General features: G+C 32.7%; 1 protein-coding gene and 1 pseudogene across 1 annotated transcript; one reads left to right on the forward strand and one right to left on the reverse strand.

The window, feature by feature from the left end:
* The first annotated feature begins 6,318 nt into the window (after positions 1-6,318).
* LOC112025732 (norbelladine synthase) lies at positions 6,319-9,114 on the forward strand. The gene is made up of 2 exons (XM_065777013.1): positions 6,319-6,506; positions 8,790-9,114. Exons 1-2 carry the CDS (start codon positions 6,355-6,357, stop codon positions 9,112-9,114), a joined length of 477 nt encoding a protein of 158 aa, XP_065633085.1. The 5' UTR covers positions 6,319-6,354.
* A 9,594-nt stretch (positions 9,115-18,708) lies between these two features.
* LOC136068998 (threonine--tRNA ligase, mitochondrial 1-like) overlaps positions 18,709-23,939 on the reverse strand; it is an 8,667-nt pseudogene continuing 3,436 nt past the window's right edge.

Here is a 23,939-nt window from a genome sequence, read left to right on the forward strand (position 1 = left end):
ATTTAAAAAATTTATTTTCATTTAATAAAAATGAATTTAGATTCTTTTTAAATTATTGAAAATATTAAAAGTAATTAGAATAATATCAAATTTGAATTGTATAAAATTAGATAGTATTCTAATAGAAATACTATATAGTTAACAATAACTATATAGTGAAATTAGAATATATAAATTTAAAATTATAATCATTCAATTTTAATAATAATAAAATTGTTATTATCAAAAAAATATTATTACCAAAATAGAATTATAAATATTATAGAAAATTTCTACTATTTATAAATAATAATATATTATAAATATAAACAAATAGTATAATAAAATTATTTAATTAATATATATATTTATATATTTTTAATTTCATTTTTAAATAGTTAAATATAAGAAGTTTGTTTGACACCTCCCTTTCATTTTTTTTTCTTTATTTGCATTTTGGGGACTTATATTTCATTTTAATGTGTCTCACAACCTGAAAATGAAAGAATTAGGAGGGGATCATTTCATTTTTGGATCTAAATAGAACAAATAGGTTCAAGAGATGAGAGAATTAAGGATACCCACCAAAAAGACTAATCCAATCCATAATGATGTACCGGAAAATACAACATTTTTGTTATTTGACCAACCATCAGGAGAAGCAAATACAACAGGTACACTAATCAGTAAGATTGCTAAAGTAGCAATTAATGCAAAAACAGCCAATTGGAATGCAATAGTGATCTTTCTAATCCTCCAATCTATCAACAAAAGAAACTATGTACCATTTGATCCCTTTATTGGTATCGGCAAAAAATTGTATCAGCCAAAAATTCTAATAAAACGTATCATAGAGGGATTTTACCACGAATCTATTAATGCTGTATGACTTATTAGCACCTTTTACACCCTTATTAAATTAAGGCATGAGATCGAAGGAAAGGTTTTTTTTTTTTTTTTTTTTTTTACTTCATTAAAAGAGGCCCGCCAGATCATTATCTATATATATACAGATCGATAGCTAGACCCATAGGATCGCACCGGATATCTTTATATATATAGGTCGTAATGGTATCAACTCATATATCCATGTTCTATTCGTTAGAAAAAATAATAATAATAAAATAGAAATAATCTTTCGGAGAGGTGGCCGAGTGGTTGATAGCTCCGGTCTTGAAAACTGGTATAGTTTCAAAACAAAGAACTATTAAGGGTTCGAATCCCTCTCTCTCTTTTTTGCTCGTGGAATATATATATATATATATATATTTATTGGTTTTGCCCGGCTCAGTATTAGTATTCTAAAAGGGAATGACTCGGCTATCCCCCTAGCTGAGCCAGAACAAAAAAAAAAAAAAGGGTTCAATATATAATGAGTTGAAAATGAAAATAAAGGAATACTTTTTTTTTCAATACGTATGACCTAACCCAACCAAACAAATATGTATGATGAAATCAAATAGATTTTGACTTCAAGCATTAGAATTAGATCTCCTGTCTTAGTTAAGAGGAGTCATGGAAAGAACAGGTTCAAAATCGCGATCAATTCCTTTTTCAAATCCTGCTGCAGCTGCACGAGCCCTTCCTACATGCCATAAATGACCTACGAATAGGAAGAATCTTAGAACAAAATGAGAGGTAGCTAACCAACTTCTAGAGAGACATAATTGACTGCATTGATCTCGGTAGCTACACCACCCACGGAATTTAAAGAACCTAAAGGGCATGAGTCATATATTCCGCGGAACGTCGTTCTTGCCAAGTTTGTATGTCTTTTTTCAGCCAAATTAAGTCCAACCCATTGGGACCCTTAGGGGTTCTAACCAGGGAGCACGCAAATCCCAAAAACGCATAGTTTCCCCCCCAAAAATGACTTCTCCAGTCGGAGAACGCATTAGATATTTACCTAAATCGGTAGGTCCTTGGGCGGACCCCACGTTAGCCCCAAGGCATTGGTCTCTAACTAAAAAAGTAAATGCTTAAGCTTGAGAAGCTTCTGGTCCAATGGGCCCATAAAACTCACTAGGATAAGCGGTAATAGTAAATAAACAAGTTTGATTCAACAAATACCATCTCAAAGAATTAACAAGAATATAAATTAGCAAGAATGTAAATTAGCAAGAATAGGAAATAAGGAGAAAAATTGAAGAATAGACTTGTAGTGCTATAGAATCATGCATAGAGCGTTGCTCTTAAAAGTAAATTTTTTTCATCCAAAGTAAAACTCAGTGTGACTAGTTCTATTAGCCAAACAATCCCTCTTGATTAGACTATAATGTCAACTTTCGTGATGGGTGCACTTCCACTCACGAGGTTCAAGAATAATCTTCTAATGCCTTTAAGTAGAGCAAATATAAATTGTCGAAAAAAAAATGTAAGAGGAAAGAAAACCATGTCTGATGGAGAATAAGAGCAACAAGAAAATAAGCATTTTGCAATTACTCTGAATATTTCCAACAATGTCACCAAATGGTACTTAACGCCTTGTCTTGAAGTACCTGAAGTTCTTTTAATTATGAGCAGCTCTAGGACCATAAATTTTTCCACAATTTTTTTGTCACAACTGTGACGTGCCAGACTGTGAGTGATTAATCATTATTTATACATGAATCCACAATTTTTTCTTCACTAATCACACTTTGTCACATCATAATTGTGGTAAGAAGTGAAAACTTTTGTGGTACTAGAATTTTTCTTTGTTTATATTGTCAAGATCAGTGATGAAGGTTACGTTTCATTATTGTCCTTGTGGTTGAATTCGTCTAACATGTGATAATATATTCATAGGTTTAGGTCCTCTTCTAGCTCTTTTTGTACTAAGTTTTTCAATTATGGACAGGGGATCCACCCTTTTTTTTTATTATCACTCTGTAATTATCTTCTTTTATTAGTAAAGTTTTTTTATCTTCTCTTTAAAAAAAAAAAAAAAACTACCAGATCCTTACTTGATTTGATAAAATCATCCATTGTTTATTATGGGAAGAAAAAAAAGGTTGTTAGGACCGGCCAAGGCCGAAGCAATTTAGGCCATGACCTAGGGGCCCGTTTGAAATAGAAATAAAAATAAAAATTGTGAAGACAATAATTGAACTCACCCCCCAAAAAAATGAGTGGAACCAATAGAAAAAGGCCCCAAAAATTTGTGGGTGAATGAGAATCCAACTCAATTAAAACGTTTTACACAAGGAAAAATACACACACAAAAATCTCTTAGGAATGGCTCCCACACAGTATACTGTCACCATTAATCATTCTATCGGTCACACTCATATAATAAACAATCTCTCTCTCTCGCATCATGCATCACCTTTTTGCCACATCATAATGGTGGTAAGAAGTGAAACTTTTGCAGATTTTCAAGAGGAAAGCAGCACCGGATTGGCTTGATAGTACTAGGCTAGCTGATCTGAGTTTTTTGTCTAATACTGGTTTTCATTGTGATATGCTTTGCGTTCCCCCATGTAGTTGTTAAAGAGTCTTGGACTATAGCTAAAGTGGCAACCCGTGAGCCAATTCATTTTTGTTGGGTTTCTCCAGTTGCTGCTGATATGATGTAACCTGTACTGTGTATTTTGTTTTTCTCCCTTGAATGGTATGGAAAAAAAAAAAAGGTTACGTTTCATTATTGTCCTCGTGGTTGAATTCCTCCAACATGTGATAATATATTCATAGGTTTAGGTCTTCTTCTAGCTCTTTTTGTACTGAGTTTTTCAATTATGGATAGGGGATCCACCCTTTTTTTTATTATTACTCTGTAATTATCTTCTTTTATTACTAAAGTTTTTTTATCTTCTCTTTAAAAAAAAAAAAAAAAAAACACTACCAGATCCTTACTTGATTTGATAAAATCATCCATTGTTTCTTATGGGAAGAAAAAAAAAGGTTGTTAGGACCAGCCAAGGCCGAAACAATTTAGGCCATGACCTAGGGCCCATTTGAAATAGAAATAAAAATAAAAATTGTGTAAGACAATAATTGAACTCACCCCCCAAAAAAATGAGTGGAACCAATAGAAAAAGGCCCCAAAAATTTGTGGGTGAATGAGAATCCAACTCAATTAAAACGTTTTACACAAGGAAAATTACACACAAAAAAATCTCTTAGGAATGGCTCCCACTGTCCCACACAGTATACTGTCACCATTAATCATTCTATCGGTCGCACTCATATACTAAACAATCTCTCCCCCTCTCTCTCTCTCATCATGCATCACCTTATGGTACCAGAGTTAAATTAAAACATTTAAAATTCTTAATTAATTTTCATCTATTTTGTTACATCTTACACTTGAATCACGATATTTGGTTCTCTATATAAAATTGATGCTGGTTTGTTTAATATCAATTCATTGAGTTATGTGTTGAATTTGTTTTTGTTTTTGCAAGTTGAGGTCAATGGGCAATTACATTGTTAAGTGAATTTACAATAGTGATTTTGATAAATTAAAATTTTTCCACACTGTAAAATTTTTTAGTTTTTGTACTTTTGAGTCTTTGACCAAATTTGTGACTTGTGAGTGGGATGGTTGTTGGCTAATTGAGTGGATCAATCAGTACAGTAGGAGCATTAACACTACGAAAATGAAACAATGAAAGAATTGTAAACTAATAAATTAATATTAGCAAAAAATAGTAAACTAACGAATTAAAGAATTGAAAACGAATTGCAGAATTGTAGTAATAAAAAAANAGGCCATGACCTAGGGCCCATTTGAAATAGAAATAAAAATAAAAATTGTGTAAGACAATAATTGAACTCACCCCCCAAAAAAATGAGTGGAACCAATAGAAAAAGGCCCCAAAAATTTGTGGGTGAATGAGAATCCAACTCAATTAAAACGTTTTACACAAGGAAAATTACACACAAAAAAATCTCTTAGGAATGGCTCCCACTGTCCCACACAGTATACTGTCACCATTAATCATTCTATCGGTCGCACTCATATACTAAACAATCTCTCCCCCTCTCTCTCTCTCATCATGCATCACCTTATGGTACCAGAGTTAAATTAAAACATTTAAAATTCTTAATTAATTTTCATCTATTTTGTTACATCTTACACTTGAATCACGATATTTGGTTCTCTATATAAAATTGATGCTGGTTTGTTTAATATCAATTCATTGAGTTATGTGTTGAATTTGTTTTTGTTTTTGCAAGTTGAGGTCAATGGGCAATTACATTGTTAAGTGAATTTACAATAGTGATTTTGATAAATTAAAATTTTTCCACACTGTAAAATTTTTTAGTTTTTGTACTTTTGAGTCTTTGACCAAATTTGTGACTTGTGAGTGGGATGGTTGTTGGCTAATTGAGTGGATCAATCAGTACAGTAGGAGCATTAACACTACGAAAATGAAACAATGAAAGAATTGTAAACTAATAAATTAATATTAGCAAAAAATAGTAAACTAACGAATTAAAGAATTGAAAACGAATTGCAGAATTGTAGTAATAAAAAAATTAGATGGTTGTAAACATTTAGGCTTAAAATGTCTTTTGAGTTCAAAAAAAGAACGGTAAAGACTAAAAGACATAAACTAATAATTAAAATATTCTAAGTAATAATAATTAAAGTTTTATTTAACAACAATAATTAACATGTTTATTATATTAGAAAAAAAAAATGCTATATTAACTTATAGTTAGTCTTTTATTCTTTTGCTAGTACTATGAATATATTCATAATAAGGAAATCATGTAGACCGCAAGATTTATCTCCTACTCAAAAATCATCTTCTAAGTATAGTCGTGTTGACATGAACAATCTTCCTTCGGACTCAAGGCAATGAGAAAATATCTCATTTTGTGAGGTCGATATATTCAATTTCTATTTGATTTTAGATTTTATACAATTTATATTTCTTATTTACCCCTTGGACAAAATATGTTGTAGCCACCACTGCTTGGTATACAAACCTACATAGAAAACGGATCATAAAAATATTAAGTTAAAATTTTTTTAATAAAGGCTTGATGAGTTCAACCTGGTTGGGCTACATCCAAATAGTGTTCTTCTTTCAAAGAAAATTAAATGTAAAAGTAACAACCAAGTATTCATTTAAATGAGAAACCTAATTATAATATCTAATGTATTTTACCTAAATCTTCACCATCTTTCCTCTAGTCCAACATAAACTTTTAATAAATAGGTTAGAATTTCAACATATGAAGTCCATTATATTCCATAATTATTGCTCTTATCATTAAGCTAAGACACTAATTAATTTTTGGTGTAGGCCATATTTGAACCCTATGCAACGATAAGACACTTTACTAACTTTCACACAAATTTGGAGTGTATATATATCACAATGAAAGAACATGCCTAACACATCCCAACATATTTGCTTCTGCAAGTGCAAAGAAAAAAAGATGTCTGGGCAACTCTCTCACGAGCTGGAGGTAAATGTGCCTGCTAGTGAAGCATGGGAGCTTTATGGCAGGCTTGGGTTAGCAAAACTTCTTGTAGAAGATGGAAGTATCGTTGAGAAGATTGAGGTCATAGAAGGTGATGGAGGGATTGGACTATTCTGAAGAAAACATATACACCAGGTATGATAATTGATAAAGCAATACAAACTGATAAACATAGAACTAATCTTGAACCCAACCAATGATACCAAGCAATCTAAGAATTGACTTTGGAGAAATAGCTCCCCCCTCTCTCTAGTTAGAAATGAATGACTGTTTATGCTACTATGTTTTCTTTAAAGTTTCAATTTGAATAGTTCTTCCATCTTCTTTTTTATTTAATTTAACTTCCTTTCTATGAATTAGGCTCACTGGGTTTACTGTGCACAAAGAGAAGTTCACAAAGCTTGACAATGAGAAACGCATGAAAGAACTAGAGGTGATGAAGGAGGATATTTGATTTAGGCCTTACTCTTTTTCGTGTTCCTTTAAATCATAGAGAAGGACAATGATTCATGCATAATCAAAAGCACAATTGAGTATGATTCAAGGAAAAGGCTTTTGCAAATACCTCGTACTCACTACGACCTAGTAGCAAAAATTGGAGATCCCAAAAATTATCTCATAAAAACAAAGCTATAAAAATGCAGAGCTTGATTATGAACAATAATATACCACATTTTGATTAAAAAAAAAAAAAAAAAAAAAAAAAAAAAAAAAAAAAAACGGAGAGATAATCACATTTAAAGTTCTTGATAAAATACCATTTAGTTTGTTTTCTTGGTTAGAGAAGTTTGACTCAAAACAAATGCTACACTCCGGTTAGAGAGGTTTGGATCCAATAAAACTCTATAGTCTATATTGCATCTATAAAAACTTATAAATATGTTACATCAATGCTTCGGATAAAAATTTATATGTCAATTATCAATTATTAATAAAAATTTAGAGAGAATTTGAGAAGAGCATTGAGCTTTGATTGTGGGAGTCTGTGATGGCAAGTCATCAAATATTATGTATATGGTAATTTGATTTATATATCTTTTGTTTTTTTGATTTGGATGGATTCACAAATTTGTATGTTTCAATTGCTTCTTTGTTATTTATTCTTGAGGTTTGGATATCAATTATCAAGTACTAAACAATTAAAATTCAACAATAAAACTCATAGATAATAAATAATCAAGAGCTTATTGCTATGGACACTATGAGTTGTGAGATCACAACTTCAATAATATTCTACATACTCAATAGTAGATTTTAAATCACTTTTGAAAGAACTAGGATTTGTCTCAACTTTTTCTTCTTCTTTTTTTTTATACGAACTTTTGGTCTCAAATTTAGCCATTTCTTTGTTTTGGATTACAGGTTTGGCCATATAGTGGAGCTCACTAAAATTACATCAGTTCTTTATCTTAAAGATAAGGCATCTATTTCTACAACGAGAACTATTTAGGTATGTATCCATTGCAAGCATACACGAACTTAAATTGTCTTTTAATATATGCATGCTTTATTATTTCCCAACAGTTTTCCCGTGCATCGCACAGGTTAGCGACTAGTTTATTATATTATAAAAGTAACACTAATCTACATCAATTTATAAACTGCTTTTTAGTAAAATTTATACCACATTAATAATTTCTCATATATAAGCATGTAAATATGCTATTACTCGAAATACTCTCCACAGTGGATTTGGAGACTTTCATTATTTTAGAAACACATGTGCATGCACAAGGAAGAGAGAATATGATTCTAATATAAGGCACACTACAAACTCTATTTAAAAATCATGATAATATTTCTTTAAAGTTTAAATTTTAATCATTACTTCATCTTTCTTTCATTCAACTTTCTTTTCATTGAATTAGGCACACCTGGGATTACTGAGCATGTAGAGAAGTTCACAAAGCATAACAATGAGAAACGCATGAAACAAGTAGAGGTGATTGATGAAGGAGGATCTTTACTTTTTTATGTTATAGCTTTACCTATGCTAATGCTCTAATCTTGTAAAACGTTGTTGGTGTCTTGCGTTGGAATACTATTAGAACCCTTCTAGGAGGACGTTTTTTGTACTTTGACTTCTAAACTCAAGTTAATATCACTTTACCGAACATGAGTTTAAAGGGATTGTTAGAATACTATTAGAATATAAGGGTTTGTTTGGATGGTGAGTGAATGATATCCCATCACTCATCACCCAAATAGGTAATGTCAGTGCTACTAATATCATTATGGAAAATTTTATTACACACTTCATACACATTCTCTTTTAAGATCTTGTTTTAAAAACAAGATTTCACAATTTTTAGTTTTATGCTACTATGTTTTCTTTAAAGTTTCAATTTGAATAGTTGCTTCCATCTCTTTTTTTTTTATTATTATTAATTAAACTTCCTTTCCATTGAATTAGGCTCACATGGGTTTACTGTGCACAAAGAGAAGTTCACAAAGCTTGACAATGAGAAACGCATGAAAGAGCTAGAGGTGATTGAAGGAGGATATATTGATTTAGGCTTTACTCTTTTTCGTGTTCGCTTCAAAATCATAGAGAAGGACAATGATTCATGCATAATCAAAAGCACAATTGAGTATGATGTCAAGGAAAAGGCTGTTGCAAATACCTCGTATGCCAATACAGACCTAGTAGCAAAAATTGCAGAGGTCACCAAAAATTATCTCATAAAAAACAAAGCTAATGAAAATGCAGCTTGATTATGAACAATAATATACCACATTTTGGAATAAAATAATAAATTTGTGGTATTGCTTATCTTTATATGTACTTAAGTGTGTAATGAAGTTTTTGGAGATGGTAGATTGTGATACAACACCAGTTGCATCTTGATATATCTTCCTAATTTTAAAGCAATAAATATGAATGACTTCTCTTTACTTAAAAAAAAAAAAAAAGTGTGTGATGTGTTTCTGCCGATGCATTATAATATTAATTAATAAATAAAATATAAAATGTCTTATAATTATGCAATTCATTTAAAATAAAAATGGTTGGTAAATTTATATGCATCAACAAATAACCATGACCCACAACTGGGCCTAATACTATTGAGGCCCATGAGCAACAACTAAAAGTTAAAACCATCTTAAGTAGTAGCTCAAGGGTATATATTCCATACGAGTAGCAACACAATGCTCTCTCTCTCTCTCTCTCTCTCCACCGTTTTCTTTATTTTCCTCATTCTGTTGTATTTGTGATTCATAAATATTGAAAGTATTGTTTCACCTATTTTTCCTCTTCTAAGTTCATGTCTTCAAACTAATTCTCTGTTGTGCACCATTAGCATTTATTAGACATATAAAATACCACCGTGCACCTTTGGCATGATAGTCACTTCACAAGTATAAGTTTTTGTGGGTAAAAGAAAAAAGAAAAAAGAAAAGACAAATTGTAAGTTTGTGCTTGACTAGCTTCCTTCTTTGAACCCACTTAGTTGGTTCTCCTTTGAAGTTTGAACCCACAATAGTTGGGCCAAGGTCTCATTTTGCTTGGGTTCACCCAAATTTTACCCCTACACACACCTAGTTACAAGTTACTTGAATACCGAAATATGCTAAGAGTTTTGTAACTTAATTCGTGCCTCCCCATGCACAAGTATTTGAGGTCTAGGGAGGAAAGGATTTGAATCGCAAAATTAGCAATAAATTATAATTAAGTAAAGAAATATTACTCAAAATGGTATCCCAATGGCTTTTTTTTTTTTTTTTTTTTTTTCTCTGTATAAAAGAATTTTATTCCAACACTACAAAACAACCAAGCGAGTAGCCTCCATTATTATAAAAGACAACACAGGGGAGGCCAACTCCAACATCAAAAAAAGCCAAAAATAGTACTAGACAATGAACCATTTAGGTAGGGAGTGTACAGAATCATTAATTAGCTTCCCTAGACTAAAAATGACATTCTCAATCCTCCAGGGAATTCCCTTGCTTGGATCTGTGATGGCAGACTTGAGAGTCTCTCTTCCACTATAATAGCTTCGTTTCTGAATCTCTCTAATACATGGACAAAGGAGCCTTTTATCTAGCCACATTATCCTATATGTCTAATACACTACAGTGCAAGGGTAGTTCTAACCAAGGAAGAAGATTTCATACCGTACCGGTTGGCACTATCAGAATATTCTATTCCGGTGCCTAACCAATGACATTCTCCCTTCTTCATTTGCTCTCTCCCTGCTTCGTCTGCTTTACTAGTTTAAATTCTTTCTCTACTTTTTTGAGAAGCTTTCTCTACTTGAATGTTTTAAATTTTACATTAGGGTATTTTTGGTTGGGTGAAAATATGGAGGATGGAAAATAGGGAGAGGAAAATAAGGTGGAAAATGTCATTTTTCACTGTTTGGTTGAGGAGAGAAAACAAGAGAGACAGAAAATAGGAGGGAAAATTTTCCCTCTGCGCCTACCTTTTTTTATCCTCCCAATTTGGGAAGAAAATGAGGAGAGAAAAGTGCTAAAAGATGCATTTTACACAAATACCCTCAATTTAAGTTGCATTTTTTTTCTTTCTTCTATCTTCCTTGGGCAGCAATGTTGCCCACCCCGCCCCCCCCCCCCCCCTTTTTTGGGCAACAACATCGCCAATAACGTTGCCCCCCTTTTTTTTTTTGGGGCAATCACGTTGCTAGTTGTCACTTTTTTTTTTTCTTTTCCTTAGGCATTAACATTGCCTCTTTTTTTTCTAATTTTTTTTTCTTTTGATTTTTTAGGGCTTGGGCGTGATAGTTTATTTTTATTTTGACTAGATGTGATTTTTTTTTTAACATGTTTTTTATTTTTATAAAATTTTATGGGTGATTGCTCTTTTTTGTGTAGTTATTTGTCACTTTTTTAATTTGGTATCATTCTTTAACAATGGTATATGAGTAAATTTATTCAAACTCATTTTTTCCATCCCTCTACTTTTCTATTCCCAACCAAACAAAAAAGATAGAAAATAAAATCTTTTCCATCCTTTCACAATTTTCTATCCTCCCACTTTTTCATCCCCTTCAACCAAACGGACCTTTAATATTTGGACTAGAATAAGTTGTATTGCCGTACCTACATTTCTACATTCAACTCAGTTTCTCTTGGTTTCTCCGCCAAAAGCATAAAAGCCTCTTATTTTATTTGCTTTTCCCAAAGCCACGTGAGAGCATCTCCAATGGTCTTTGTAAAGGCCAAATATTCTCTACAATAGAGAATGAGACCATAAAAATAGACTCCAACAGATTCTCTATACCCAAAAAATTTTTTAGCTTATGAACAGTAGTCCATCAAGTCTGATAGGCTACTGTACATTAGCAATTGAATTTCTTGGATTAAAATATTATACAAACTACTTATTATATCAATTCTTTCTCTCTCCTCCGAATTTCTTTTTTTCTCTCATTCTCTCCATTGCTTTTTTTTTTTCTCTCTCATTCTCTCCATGGCTTCTTTTTTTTCTCTCATTCTCTGCTTAAAAAATTCATACATCTCAATTAAAAAAAACAATTCTTTCACTCTCCTCTCATGGCTACAAACACAACAATCTTTCTCTCAAACATCTCTAAAAACTCAAGCATAATCAAAATACAACTCAAAAAAATAATCTTAAAATTAATCAAACCATTTCAATAAAAGCTAAAAAAAAAGACATAAGCCATCTACCATTTGGGCTGCGTTGGGGAGGAAGATGAGTGGCAACGGCGGAGTGGAAGGCGTGGCAGCATAAAGAGCAGAGCGAAGGTGCGGCGGAGCGGAGCCATCTAACCCATCTGTTCTTTCTCTCTCTACCTCTTTCTCCGTTACTTATCACAAAGAGAGCTGGATTAATGCTTTGGAATCAAGTAGAAAAAGGGGGAAAAAAAGGTAGAGCAAGAGAGCTGGAGAAAGGAAGAGAGAGGGAGGTTCTGGGATGAAGTGGAAACAGGAAAGTAGAGAAAAAAAAGGAGATGATGGAGATAATGGGTGCACATGTGTGGTGGAGAAAAATCAAGAGAAAAGAAAAAAAAAAAAAAAAAGGAAACGTATGGCCGAGTTGAAAGAAACAAAGGAAAAATCCAATTTAGAAATGCTACCACAATATTTTCACAATAAATTTTAAGTAGCATATTGTTATTAGCTAATATTGATGAGTAAAAATATAATTTCAGCGGTGGTCAAATTAGAACTAATAACAACTTTCCATATCAGATTTTGATGTGATTCTTATGAAAGTATTGTGAAAAATGTTGTGAATATAAAACTTTTCATTGAAAAATATAATTGTTGGGAATGAATATAGAAAAATAAATGATGATAAAAAAAGAATAAAAAATGAATGAAGAAATAATATTTAATTGCGATAGAGAATCTATTGGAAAGTGTATTTGAAAAAGTGAATAGCTAAAGGTAAAAGTCACTATTCATTCTCCAAACAGTACAAAAATTTGGAGAATCTTATGGAGATGCTCTAACTCACCTTGGTTCCTATCTTTTGCCTATTTTTCTCTTTCAATTACCCCTTTTTTTTTTTTTCCAGTCAATTGCTTAGATGGGCAAGTGTCAAGTTCTAGTGGCACGGAGTTTAATTTACACAACCCAGTGGGGTTGGCCGAGTGGTCGAGCACTCGGTCTCAAAGTGGTTGTCTTGGGTTTGACTAGGAGCTCCCTAGTTCAAGTCCAAGCATCAGCACTTTGAAAAAACTTCCTAAGCCAGTGATTTACTCTGCTATGGGCCCACCCATCGCGAACAGTGATTATGAAACGGTACACTGGTATGAACCGGTATCGAAATATTCCATTTCAATAACCAAACCGAAACGGCCTCCAATACGGTATTGGCTCTCTTGGTTCTAACTTCTAATATAACCCAATGGACCTTGGCCTTGCGCCTTGATTCACTTCTTTATTGTATTCTGTTATTGGAGCGGGGATAAAAAATAATAATAACAATTGATCACGAAGTTCACACCATCTTAGGATCCAATGCTTCATTTTTTATTTTTTTTTTATAAGCAACGATTCATGGTTTTCTCTAATTATGTAATTTAATTTTTTTTAATTTACAAATCAATATTTCATCTTTGTCCTCATCGATGAGTCCTTCTAACATGTGATTCAAGCTTTGACAATACAGACATATGTTTAAGTCCTTTAAAATACCACCAACTCTTTACATTGTTGCTTATGAAAAAAATAAAAAACATGAATTGTCAATAGTGAAGACAATAATTGATTTTACTAAAAAACAAAACAAGGTTACTTGAACCATTGAAAAAGGCCCCAATAATTGTGGGTGTGGCTCATGAGAATCCAACTCAAATAATATCCTGTATCATTTCACCCAAAAACAAACAAACAAACAAACAAATTATGAGTGTTTGTAGGATAGTCTCCCACAACATAGTATATTGTCACCATTATCATTTTTTTTTTCTTTTTTTCTTTTTTGAGATAGAGATTTCAACCTATGACGTATGCTCCTGATAATAGCTCTTTAGATGAACCAAAACCTCAAAAAGAGAAGGCTTAAATTCAAATACACAATAGCACCGCACCAAATCAAAATAGCATTACAGAAATAATCATTCAACATTAAGGATCCATTTGGATACCGCTTATTTTGCTGAAAATTGAAAACTAAAAACACTGTAACAAAATAATTTTTAAATATGTGAATAGTGTCGTGGGACTCTTCTTAATAAAAGTTTTGTTGAAAAAAAAGGTTTGTGGGTCTCGTGAACAGTACACGAGACCCACTGGAAAACCACCACAACCACAGAATGACAGAAACATGCTTAAAAAAAAAAAAAAAAAATGAAATGCAAACATTGTATCCAAACAGATACTAAGAACAAAAACTAAAAATGGAAAACTAGAAACAGCTCAATCTGTCACATTCACACACTAAACAATCTCTCTCTCTCTCTCTCTCTCTCTCTCTCTCTCTCTCTCTCTCTCTCTCTCTTTTTTTTTTTTTTTTTTTTTTTTTTTTTTTTTTTTTTTTTTTTTTTTTTTTTTTTTTTTTTTTTTTTTTGCAAGTTAAGGTCAATGGGCAATTATATTGTTAAATGAATTTGCAATAGTGATTTCGATAAATTAAAATTTTTCCACACTGTAAAATTTATTCTTATTTTTGTTATACCATAATTTTATATTGTAAATAGTACTTTTTTGTAATTTTGAATTATAAATAGCTATTAGAAAATATTAATATTATTGAAAGAGACTATTCAAATTGTAAGTAACATTATTATTATTGAAAGAGACTTTGCAACCTCTCTCTCTAACCCGATCCGACCATGGCCGATTCTCACCATCTCAACCCAGCCATCGTCTCTTGCTGCTCGTTGCCACCACCTCTTGGTGGCTAGTCTCTTATCAACCATCTCAGACTGAATCAATCTTGCTCTCTTTTTGATTCATTCTCTCTAAAATCCTAAAGCCTAAGCTCTCAATTCAATTGTCTCTCTTTGATCAAAGCTTAACGAACAAGACTTTAAAGGGTGCGTGAAATGAGGAGTTCCAAAAGGTCATAAACCGAGGATGAGTGAAATTGGTATGGCAGCGCGTGAAAGAAATGGTGGCTGGGTTTGTTTGAAGTTTGGGCTTGGGTTTGATGGTTGTAAGTTGTAAGAGCATCCACATCAGTTCGTGGAAATTTTTTTCCATTTTACAAGTCTAAAACCTACTTTTTCTATTTTACACACTTATTTTTACAAAACACCCACATCAGTTTGTCTATTATACACATTTATTCAAATAAAATATTCATTTCTTTAACCCAATGCTACAGTGCCAGGCAAAGTCATGCTACAATACCGGGGAGAGAGAAAAAAACTATTAAAAAATTATATACACATGCTACAGTGCCCGTGTAAATTTACACGGGTACTATAGCTCATTGATAATTTTAGAAGATTTTGCAATATTTTAAACGGACTGATGTGGGCTGTTTTTGAACAAAAATGTGTAAATTTGAGCATTTTTTCTATTATACACACTTATACACAGACTGATGTGAATGCTCTAACGATGGTTCATGTGGTTGGCTAGGTTATTGTTGTGAGCCAAATTAGTTGGGATTTTATTTTAAATTTTAATTTATGTAGGTTTTTTATATTTAGATAATAATTTTATAATGATTTTGGTATTATTTATGCTATGTGGCATCACTAATTGACTTGGCATCTTTTCATTGGACGAAATATACACACATGGCAAGTTAATCCACAAAAAATGGACAGGTAGGCTAATGATCAAAACAGTCAGGGAATGAAATCAAAATAATATCCAAACTTCAAGGGTGTATTTTACATTTTAGTTTACTTTATAAAAAAAAATTAATAATTAGGGGCGAAGAGATTTGAATCTCGGAGTTAAAAAAAAAAAAAAAAAAAAAAAGTGTTAGTTGAACTATAAGGCTCTTAACTTTTTTTTTTTTTTTTTTTTCATTCAATTGCTTAGATGGGCAAGTGTCAAGTTCTAGTGGCACGGAGTTTAATTTACACAACCCAGTGGGGTTGGCCAAGTGGTCGGGCACTCGGTCTCAAAGTGGTTGTCTTGGGTTTGACTAGGAGCTCCCTAGTTCAAGTCCAAGCATCAGCACTTTGAAAAAACTTCCTAAGCCAGTGATTTACTCCGCTATGGGCCCACCCATCGTGAACAGTGATTACAAAACGGTACACTGGTACGAACCGGTATCGAAATATTCCATTTCAATAACCAAACCGAAACGGCCTCCAACACGGTATTGGCTCTCTTGGTTCTAACTTCTAATATAACCCAATGGACCTTGGCCTTGCACCTTGATTCACTTCTTTATTGTATTCTGTTATTGGAGCGGGGATAAAAAATAATAATAACAATTGATCACGAAGTTCACACCATCTTAGGATCCAATGCTTCATTTTTTTTATTTTTTTATTTATAAGCAACGATTCATGGTTTTCTCTAATTATGTAATTTAATTTTTTTTTTAATTTACATATCAATATATCATCTTTGTCCTCATCGATGAGTCCTTCTAACATGTGATTCAAGCTTTGACAATACTGACATATGTTTAAGTCCTTTAAAATACCACCAACTCTTTACATTGTTGCTTATGAAAAAAATAAAAAACATGAATTGTCAATAGTGAAGACAATAATTGATTTTACTAAAAAACAAAACAAGGTTACTTGAACCATAGAAAAAGGCCCCAATAATTGTGGGTGTGGGTCACGAGAATCCAACTCAAATAATATCCTGTATCATTTCACCCAAAAACAAACAAACAAACAAATTATGAGTGTTTGTAGGATAGTCTCCCACAACATAGTATATTGTCACCATTATCATTTTTTTTTTCTTTTTCTTTTTTTTGAGATAGAGATTTCAACCTATGACGTATACTCCTGATAATAGCTCTTTAGATGAACCAAAACCTCAAAAAGAGAAGGCTTAAATTCAAATACACAATAGCACCGCACCAAATCAAAATAGCATTACAGAAATAATCATTTAACATTAAGGATCCGTTTGGATACCGCTTATTTTGTTGAAAATTGAAAACTAAAAACATTGTAACAAAATAATTTTTAAATATGTGAATAGTGTCGTGGGACCCTTTTTAATAAAAGTTTTGTTGAAAAAAGAGGTTTGTGGGTCCCGTGAACAGTACACGAGACCCACTGGAAAACCACCACAACCACAGAATGACAGAAACACGCTTTAAAAAAAAAAAAATGAAAGTGGTTGATCAACCTAATAGTATTGCCAAATGCATTAGTTAATAAACCAACTATGATATGTTATAACAGAGCTGTAGACTGAAACAATTTGCATAAGGACTACGAAATGTTGAAAGTATACAGTGTTTTTGGAATGCCAGTCGACTGGAAGTATTTAGTTAATTTACTTACACAGGCCTTTCGCATGTAATAAAGTAGAAGGGCAGAGTTATATTTGTACTTTTTTGCTTGAAGGAAATTCAATTTCCGGAACACACAATTAGCGAAGGTGATTACTTATCAAAGGAAATCCAAGCAACTGAGGAAGTAACAACACTGACTGACCTTAGTTTTCATTACAGCCATTGATTTAACAAAAGATATGATCGTAGATAGAGTCATTGGTGAATAAGATTTCAATAGCCAAATCCAGCTAACTACGAAAAGGTTTTGGATTATAGTTAAGTCAATAGTCTGAGTTATTATAACTTCTATATATATAACGCATATGCACATGCATTGTAGAAGTCAGCCATGAACTTATGCACATGTATTGTAGAAGTCTGTCATGAACTTCTTCATTAACTTTGTCACTCAACTTTTTGGGTTTTCTTTTCCCATGGTGTCATTATGCGTAGTTTCTTCAGGCATAGCGGGATGGCTCAAAATGCCAAGCTTGAGGACATCACATTATAATTTAAATAGAAACCATACACAATTTCAATACTTTAAATATAAAGAGAAAGTAATCATCATCATAAGCATAATATTTGAACTTTTGCACTAGTGCAATCAAAGACATTTACTAGTAACTAAAGTGTTCAATTGTGAGAGTGTAGGCAATTCCTTTGATTGGTAGCAATGTTTAAGAACAAGTTTCTGTTAGATCCCATTCTGTCTATTCGGGCCATTTCAGTCTATTTTGGTCCTATTCGGTCCATTTGGTCCACTTGGTCCACTCAATCCAATTTGGTCAAGTTTTGTGCACTTACTTAAGATTGAAAAAAGATAGGTTTGAGTTGAGAGTACCTATTCTAAATCCTAATTTATTAAAAATATATATCTCAAACTCTTTTTTATAATAGTTGTGGTGTTAGTCTCTCATAGGTTAATGTAAAATAATAAAATATTAGACCACCACAACTAAAAACAAAAGTATTATTAAAATGTTGTGAATTGTTGTCATGGCACTAGTAAGACTTTGTCATTTAATTTTGGGTTTTTATTTTTTGGTGTGTGCACGCCAGACAAGCTTTATCTTGGTCACAAAATATTTGATTAATTTATTTCTTCCCTATATAAAATAAAAACTCATTTTAAACCCCCTTGTCTAGTCTATATATTGTACGATATGTCCAGATATGTCCAATTATACTATATGATACGATACACGCCAATATATTATACAATTCATTAACAATTCTAATATGTCCTTACAATAAGAATTTTTTTGCACAATACTAACACCTTTAATGATGATTTTTCCTTTTGAGGGATGATGTTAGAATTACCCAATATTTGATTTTGAAAGGAGATTATATGAACCTATGTAGTATATAACAAAGGTATTGTTATATGTTGTACAAAGGTATTGTTATGTTGTCGTTATATATACAAAGTACAAACAAGATTAAACTGCTATCAAAATATTCCATTACAATAGAAAAACTGAATATCAGAAGAAAAGATTTAAAACATTGCCCCAGCCACATGCATAAACTGGAAGCAAGACAGCAAAAATGATTTACATACCCTTCGCTTCTCTTTTCTTTTTCTTTTTCTTTTCCTTTGGTTTAATGGAGAGACTAAAGCCCAAAGGAACAATCTATACCAAAGTATAAATAATAGTACAGGGGCATGGTACCACAAGAATGAGGAAATGTAACTGTTACTAATAGTATGATAAACAAAAACCTAATGGAATGCTGCAACTTCTTCCACGAAGTGTTTCAGTAGGTTTTCGATGCTCATTACCAAGTGATCTGCCTTGTCTCTCACCCGTACGCTCACCTGGAAAAAATGATACAATGTTTAATATGCTACCTGAAACCCAGCATGACTAATGATAATAAACCATCTACCAACACAGTGGGTGTGCTCAGTATGGTAAACTATAAGCCATCTCTTGATATACAATGGCAAACTCGGCCAACAGCACCACCCCCCCCCCCCCAACAAAAAAAAAAAAAAAAAAAGGCCAAATTTAGTTATATTACAAATTGGTGAACCCCAAAAAATTTAAAGCCTCATGACCTAATGATGCAAATCATGGGAATCAAAATACAATTGAATTGTATTTGTATCATAGTTTCACAGGAAAATGGGCAATGGATAATTTGTCAGATTTGCAGATTTCTAATCTTGTGATTTGACACTTTTTAGCAAGTATAATTTTTTTTATTAGAAAGTCCGTAAGAGGATTGCTCTAGTTCAAATTACAGGTCATTTACCAAGTGCTTACATAATAGAATCCCCACAACTTTCTTCTGATTTTCTTCTTTTATTAGTCCAGAATTAACACAAAATTCATTTAAAAAGCCCAAGCATATGCACGCACCAACATGTTACACAGACTGATTTCAAAGCAAAATCTTTTCAAATCACAACTATCAATAGGGTAAATTACAAAAAATAACATGATAAGTGTATAGGTAGGAACCTGTCCAGTGTTGGCTTCCCCCTCACCAACAACCAATATATAGTTGTACTGCGCTAACTGAGCTTCTCGCACCTGCAGGAAGCCAAAACTATCAGTAAACGAATAGCATTCTCTTACTTTTACCCTCATTGTAGAGAAGCAAACAAGTAAAATAAAATAGACGTTTTTTTTTTTTAAAGGCAGGCCCCACTCAAAACCATAATAGGGAAGCTAAGAAGGGAAAACAAAGCTAGTAAAAATTTTAAGCAAACACCATTTACAGGCAAAACAGTTGTTGGATATAGGAATCCAAATAAATAAATAAAACAAAGCAAGGCAGGAGATTAGTTGCACCTTTTTCTGGATCTTTCTAACAGTTGTATCAACATCAACATGATAACCAGCTTTGAAAAGACAATAAGTGATTTCCTAACTTACCATTTACTTTATTCAAAAAAAGTCAAGACCATTCTTCCACTAGAGTTCAAATTAATGACGGTACTTTTGGAAACTCGTACTTTTTTAACTAAAAGACAACCTATTAAATGATGTTCCATAAAAAAAAATAAATAAAATAAAATAAACAAAAGGGAGGGGGGTTTTTAAAAGGACTGACAATATGGGACGGATGTAGTAATAACTTGAGTCTGAGCTCATCACCACTAAGCACAACCTAGCTTGTTCGCATGGGTATTCAACCACTACACAAAATATCCAAAAAAATTTAGTACTGAAAAGAATACAGAAAAACTACCTTTAGTACATATGGCTGAGATTTCTCTGACACAGGGCAAACAATTGCTTGGCGTGGACTAAGCCAGAAAGGCCATTTTCCTTTGTAGTGCTCCAACAATATAGCAAACATACGCTCAACAGACCCTAGAATGGCTCTGTGTATCATAACAGGTGTCTCCCTCTTGGCTTCATCCTCTGCAGAGTAATACAATTCAAAACGAGCAGGAAGCTGGAAGTCAAGCTGCAAACATAGACATTCATCTATTTAGTGATAATTCTGCATTATAACATAGCTGCAGGAAAGACAATACAAATAAAAGTGAACACCATAAACCTGTAACGTTGCACACTGGAATTTCCTATTCAATGCATCAGATACACTAATATCTATCTTTGGACCATAAAATGCACCGTCTCCTTCATTTTTCTGCACAACATGACTCACAGCATAAGCATTCAGAGTTAAAGTGAAAACAGAAAAGGGGGATATAGAGGATATGCTTAAAACAAAGATCAAGAGATAATAACCAACGTCAAATCTGTAACAGATCAGATGTTCTATAGTAAAGCATCCACTATAAACAAAGATAAAGCATCACATAGCCATATATCCACACCAAACAAATAAAGTCATCTCCACTATACACATCCACACAGACCCAGAGGAAGAGAGTTTCAAAGGAGAAAGAGTACATGCAACAAAATAAACTGCCACCATATCTCGCACCTAACAGATAAAGCATCACATAGCATATATCCACACCCGATATCCCAACCTTTGGTTAAAAATCAAGGACTTCTAATCATCAAGTAAAAGAACTGCAGGCATAGAAACTTACAGAAAAGCAAATAAAAAAGAGGCATCCAACAAAAAATTTAAATTATGGCTAGAAAGACAAGAAAAGATTTTCATATTAGTGGTGCTGCTCCATTGAGAAACAAGAAACCTTTGATGCACAATCTGCATCTAGTTCATTACAAATTCATTGAAAGGTGGTACATGTATAAAGTTCCTCCAAAGAAAACCCTTCGAAATTTAAAGTTTCATTCATATTTGAAGAAATTTGCTATATCCCAGCAAAAAATACTGTGCTTATATTTTGACCAATAATTCTTGACTAGCTACTTTATAAAAAGATTGTGATAATAGAGATCTTTTTCTTACAGGTAGTAAACCATTGTTGAAATTATAAACTATTCAAATTCAATCAAAGAACATTTTATCCACCAGCCAATCATTATTGAGAAAAGATTAATTAACGAGAAACTCCTAGTTGGTTTATGAAGGCCACAGAAACATTTACTTAAATGTCTTGTGAACTTCAGAAGGATATTACACAATGTCAATACTGATAAGAGAACAAACCACTAATCAAGGGGAATCATTGCAGCATATTAAACTCAAGTTAAAAACAATGTAAAAAAAAAAAAAACAAGTTCTATACTAGAAGCACGAATAAGGAGCAAATAACATACCGTGGATAGCTTCAAGTCAAATGTGAACCCGAATATACCATACACATATTTTGATGAATTGTAGGACACCCCGCACTTCATCTTTTATCTGCAAAATGGAAAACGTCAAAAATAATATGTATTGGCAGAAAAAAGAGATTTGACAGCCCTCTCACAAGTCGATTCAAATTTCAAATCACCTGGGATTCCCGGCAGAAGATATGAGCATCATCCTGTACCAATAATTGAAGTAAAATTGTTACATTACAGCAGATTTTACCAGTCTCCTCAAATGATGATTAAGGATACAAATTACTAAAAAAAATGTTCCACTAGGATGACTGTTCAGTAAAAAGATAAATTCTTGGACTAGGGCACTTCAAGCCCATATATAAAAGGGTTCATGATTAGAATGAAAACCCTAAATTAACAAAAAAGTGTCAGAAAAAAAAAATTGGTAAAAAAAGCACAGAAATGCCCAAATCATATAGAGTGGACCAGGCTAGTATATTTATCATCCAAGAATACAATGTTGATAAACAACCACATTAAGTACCTGCTGAAATCTCCTGACACGAGTCAATCCAGTGAGCGCACCACTGGCCTCATTTCGGTGAAGAACCCCAAAATCAGCAAGCCGAAGAGGAAGTTCTGCAAAACAATCAGGATCATGAATATCCAAAGAAGCAAGATAAAGGTAACCAACAGTTGGATGGGCTTAAAGAGAGAAAAAAAAAATAGGATTGCAAATTTTTAGGTAATTGTTAGAATAATGGTTAAATGATAAAATTCATTATGTCCTAAATTTATCATGTATCAGAGCAAGTGGTCCTCAAATTCAAACCTTTTTTTTTTTTTTTTTTGAGAAGCGTTCAAAACTATTTCACTACCTCCCATTAAAAAGTTAAAAACACATGTTGCGCCCCACTTATTAAGGGGAGCACGGGCCACCACGTGAAGGGAAGCACGGGCCAATACGTATCCTTACAGCCAGTGTCATATGAAACTGTACAAGAGGATGTATGGAGCAGCTATATAAGAAAAGGCATGACCTACAAATTCATCACTTTTATTGAGTTTAATCACATGATTCCACAATTATGGTCCAGGCCAATTTTTACCACAATCCTCATAAGCCAATATATTCAACCAACCAATAAAGTACGACTTTCCATTTCACATTTTTTATATATGTAAAAATAATGTCCATTTACATAGTAACATGACATTAAACAGAAGGACAACAGAAGGACCATATCCATGTACAAGAAACACAATATCATCATATCAAAGAGCATGGGATATGGTTAACTATAATATTTTTTCTCTAGCATCAATATTTAATAATGTTAAAAGTTACAAGAAATTTGTAAAATATAATCCCCTTTCTTACAAAACCGCAACTTGCATACTCAAATAAATACATTATATTCTATTTTCCTAGTCATTTTAAGATCATTCAACATCTTCTTTCTTCCATGTCATCACATTCCCACATTTTTTGTGCGGTACAATACACGTGATGGGTCATGAACACAATCTCACCCTCCCACTTGCTCTTTATAAGGGAGGAGGTGTCATTTAAGCTAGAGCTCATTGCTATCACATTACCCACTTCCAAAATGATACATAGTTGAGACAAGATTTGGTCATAACATGTTAATCAAAAAGACAAGTGTAGGTGCCCAACTACTGGGCAGATAGTGTGTGTGTTGTTGAGGAGGGGGGGGGGGGGGGGGTTGGTGAGGACCAAAATTTCTTTTCACTAAACCCATTTGAGAAACACATACAAATTACAGAATTCTTTCCTTATTAATCTTTTTTTTTCTTTTTGCCCCTAGTCTTGCTTCCCTATTCCTGATAATCCCTAATAAGGACGAGATGAAGATTTGTTTTGTCAAAAACAAACAAACAAACCTCACCTCAATTAAAAACATATTCTCCTTGTAATTTGCAGCATGACCAGATGTTCCCAAAGTTGCATATTGTACATATTTGGTGACACAACCTCCAAAATCAAGTGAATTACATAC

This window comes from Quercus suber, unplaced genomic scaffold, assembly GCF_002906115.3.
Source record: "Quercus suber isolate HL8 unplaced genomic scaffold, Cork oak 2.0 scaffold_146, whole genome shotgun sequence".
NCBI lineage: Eukaryota > Viridiplantae > Streptophyta > Magnoliopsida > Fagales > Fagaceae > Quercus > Quercus suber.

Excerpts from the sequence above, each read along its gene's own strand:
- LOC112025732 (XM_065777013.1), top strand. The coding sequence starts at position 6,355 with ATGTCTGGGCAACTCTCTCACGAGCTGGAGGTAAATGTGCCTGCTAGT. Across the intron at positions 6,507-8,789 it reads GAAGGTGATGGAGGGATTGG|AAACTTCCTTTCCATTGAAT; the intron begins ACTATTCTGAAG and ends TTATTATTAATT.